Genomic DNA, 2,122 nt, shown 5'->3' with positions numbered 1-2,122 from the left:
AGTCTAGTCTATAGTCTAGTCTATAGTCTAGTCTATAGTCTAGTCTATAGTCTAGTCTATAGTCTAGTCTATAGTCTAGTCTATAGTCTAGTCTATAGTCTAGTCTATAGTCTAGTCTATAGTCTAGTCTATAGTCTAGTCTATAGTCTAGTCTATAGTCTAGTCTATAGTCTAGTCTATAGTCTAGTCTATAGTCTAGTCTATAGTCTAGTCTATAGTCTAGTCTATAGTCTAGTCTATAGTCTAGTCTATAGTCTAGTCTATAGTCTAGTCTATAGTCTAGTCTAGTCTAGTCTATAGCTAGTCTATAGTCTAGTCTATGGTCTCGTCTATAGTCTAGTCTATAGCTGCTATAGTCTAGTCTATAGTCTAGTCTATAGTCTAGTCTATAGTCTAGTATATAGTCTAGTCTATATTCTAGTCTATAGTCTATAGTCTATTCTATAGTCTAGTCTATAGTCTAGTCTATAGTCCTAGTCTATAGTCTAATCTATAGTCTAGTGTATAATGTAGTCTATAGTCTGTGGTCTGGTCTAATCTATAATTAAACTTCAATTTAGATTCAAATTTTACTTACTTGTTCTTCGAAACGACCAATACCACGTTCATTAAATTCCAATTAGATAATTGATATATCTTTTCATACTTTTCCACTTGCTTGGAAGAAATCTAATACAAACAACAAATTTTTCGATATTATTTTAACCTTCAAAATATTTTATAGACTAACTCACCTCCTCAAAGAAGTCCGTTAAATCTTTTCGATACGACAAATGAAATTTCGGTAATAGAACTCGCACCAAAGTCATTCTTTGAGTTTTCTTCATGAGTTTACTGAATTCCTCCATATTTTCCAGCAAATAATCCTTAAGTTGTGGCAAAGCATCCCATTGATCGGGTAAAATTAATTTAAGTTTAATTTCCTTAACATTTAGAGGCAATTCCAAAATACTGGCGTTTAATTGTTCATCATGTGTATAGTAGAAGGTATCGTCTTTGCGCAAAAAATCGGCCCAGAATTTTTGATTTGTTTTACCATATTGATGAAAGATACGCTTGTGGGTATCACGGGTTTGAAAATTGAAAGACCATCTAGCTGTTAGAGATACGCTGGAAAGTAAATTTTCATTTTGTGTTTGATTAGAAGGCAGCAACTTTTGTTGTTTTCTAATGGCCGGCATAATAGTGGTTAATTCCTCTGTCTCATTTTCTTTAGAATCACTTTCGTCACTCTCTTCTGTAATATCGTAAACCTCTTTATACACCCTGTAGGCCTCATAGGGTGCAATAACAAAATTCTCTGTATTTTTAGTGGAATTTAAGGAATTCTCTATTAATTTCCAAGTAAATTCCTCCGAAGAGATTGTTTGGCCGGAACAAAAAGCCCCCAAAAGGATGGTAAATGTAACTATAACTATAAAGTATAAACTTTATTAATTACTTTTCTATTTATATTACATATTAATTAAAACTTACTAAATAATAAACAATATCGCATATTTTTTTCTTTAATTAAATAATGGTTTTATAAATCTTTGTTTGTTTTTTTTTTTAGTTTTAGAAACTGAAAGTTTTCTATAGTATTTGTTTTTAATCAAATCGTTTGGTTGGTTGAAATTATGCCGCTGCTGTTGTTTAGTATGTTTTTATTGAAATAATTTATTTTTTAAACTAAATTCTAGATGCTGAGTTTTGTCTTTCTGTTTCGTTCATTTGTTGAATTCAATTCAATCTTATCAGTACGAAACATACGCTTAAATACGTTTTTGAACTTGACACAATCATCTTTTGTACGGTTGAGCTTTTCTAAAGACACAGTGGGACTTTGTGAGGAAAAATATTTGTATAGAAATTTGAATAACTAATTCAAATTCATATTATTCATTTGGAATTTTCTTAACTTTTCCAATCTTTTTATAAATTTTCCTTTAAAACCCATAAAATGATTAAAATTCTAAAACATGCATAAAATGCCAACTTTTTTCCCCCAAAAAAAAATCTGTCTGCTCAATTTTGAATTATTAAACAAACTCTTTTAACAAATATTCCAACATAAAAGCGATTAATTCATAATAAGTTTTAATGTTAAGCAAATTACAATGTCCATCATGTACACACCTCT

The 2,122-nt window shown here is 30.0% G+C and overlaps 1 protein-coding gene across 1 annotated transcript; it reads right to left on the bottom strand.

Annotated features, from left to right (window-relative positions):
- Positions 1 to 573: 573 nt before the first annotated feature.
- LOC119610324 (serine protease inhibitor 27A-like) lies at positions 574 to 1,709 on the bottom strand. Its single transcript, XM_037965487.1, has 3 exons — positions 1,477 to 1,709; positions 735 to 1,414; positions 574 to 669 (listed from the first exon to the last, which is right to left on the bottom strand). The coding sequence occupies exons 1-3, from the start codon at positions 1,496 to 1,498 to the stop codon at positions 574 to 576; spliced, it is 798 nt and encodes a 265-aa protein (XP_037821415.1). The 5' UTR covers positions 1,499 to 1,709.
- Positions 1,710 to 2,122: the final 413 nt, after the last annotated feature.

Source organism: Lucilia sericata, unplaced genomic scaffold, assembly GCF_015586225.1.
Source record: "Lucilia sericata isolate MDLA Ls3-8-SP2 unplaced genomic scaffold, ASM1558622v1 Contig001154F_arrow, whole genome shotgun sequence".
In the NCBI taxonomy this organism is placed as follows: Eukaryota; Metazoa; Arthropoda; class Insecta; order Diptera; family Calliphoridae; genus Lucilia; species Lucilia sericata.
The sequence above is the reverse complement of the archived record's forward strand: the minus strand, read 5'-3'. Positions and strand labels throughout refer to the sequence as shown.

Bases quoted from the DNA above. Each gene is read 5' to 3' on its own strand.
- LOC119610324 (XM_037965487.1), bottom strand. From the start codon at position 1,498: ATGCGATATTGTTTATTATTTA. The intron at 1,415-1,476 runs GTAAGTTTTAAT...TATACTTTATAG, and splicing joins GCGATATTGTTTATTATTTA to TTATAGTTACATTTACCATC. The intron at 670-734 runs GTGAGTTAGTCT...TGTTTGTATTAG, and splicing joins TAACGGACTTCTTTGAGGAG to ATTTCTTCCAAGCAAGTGGA.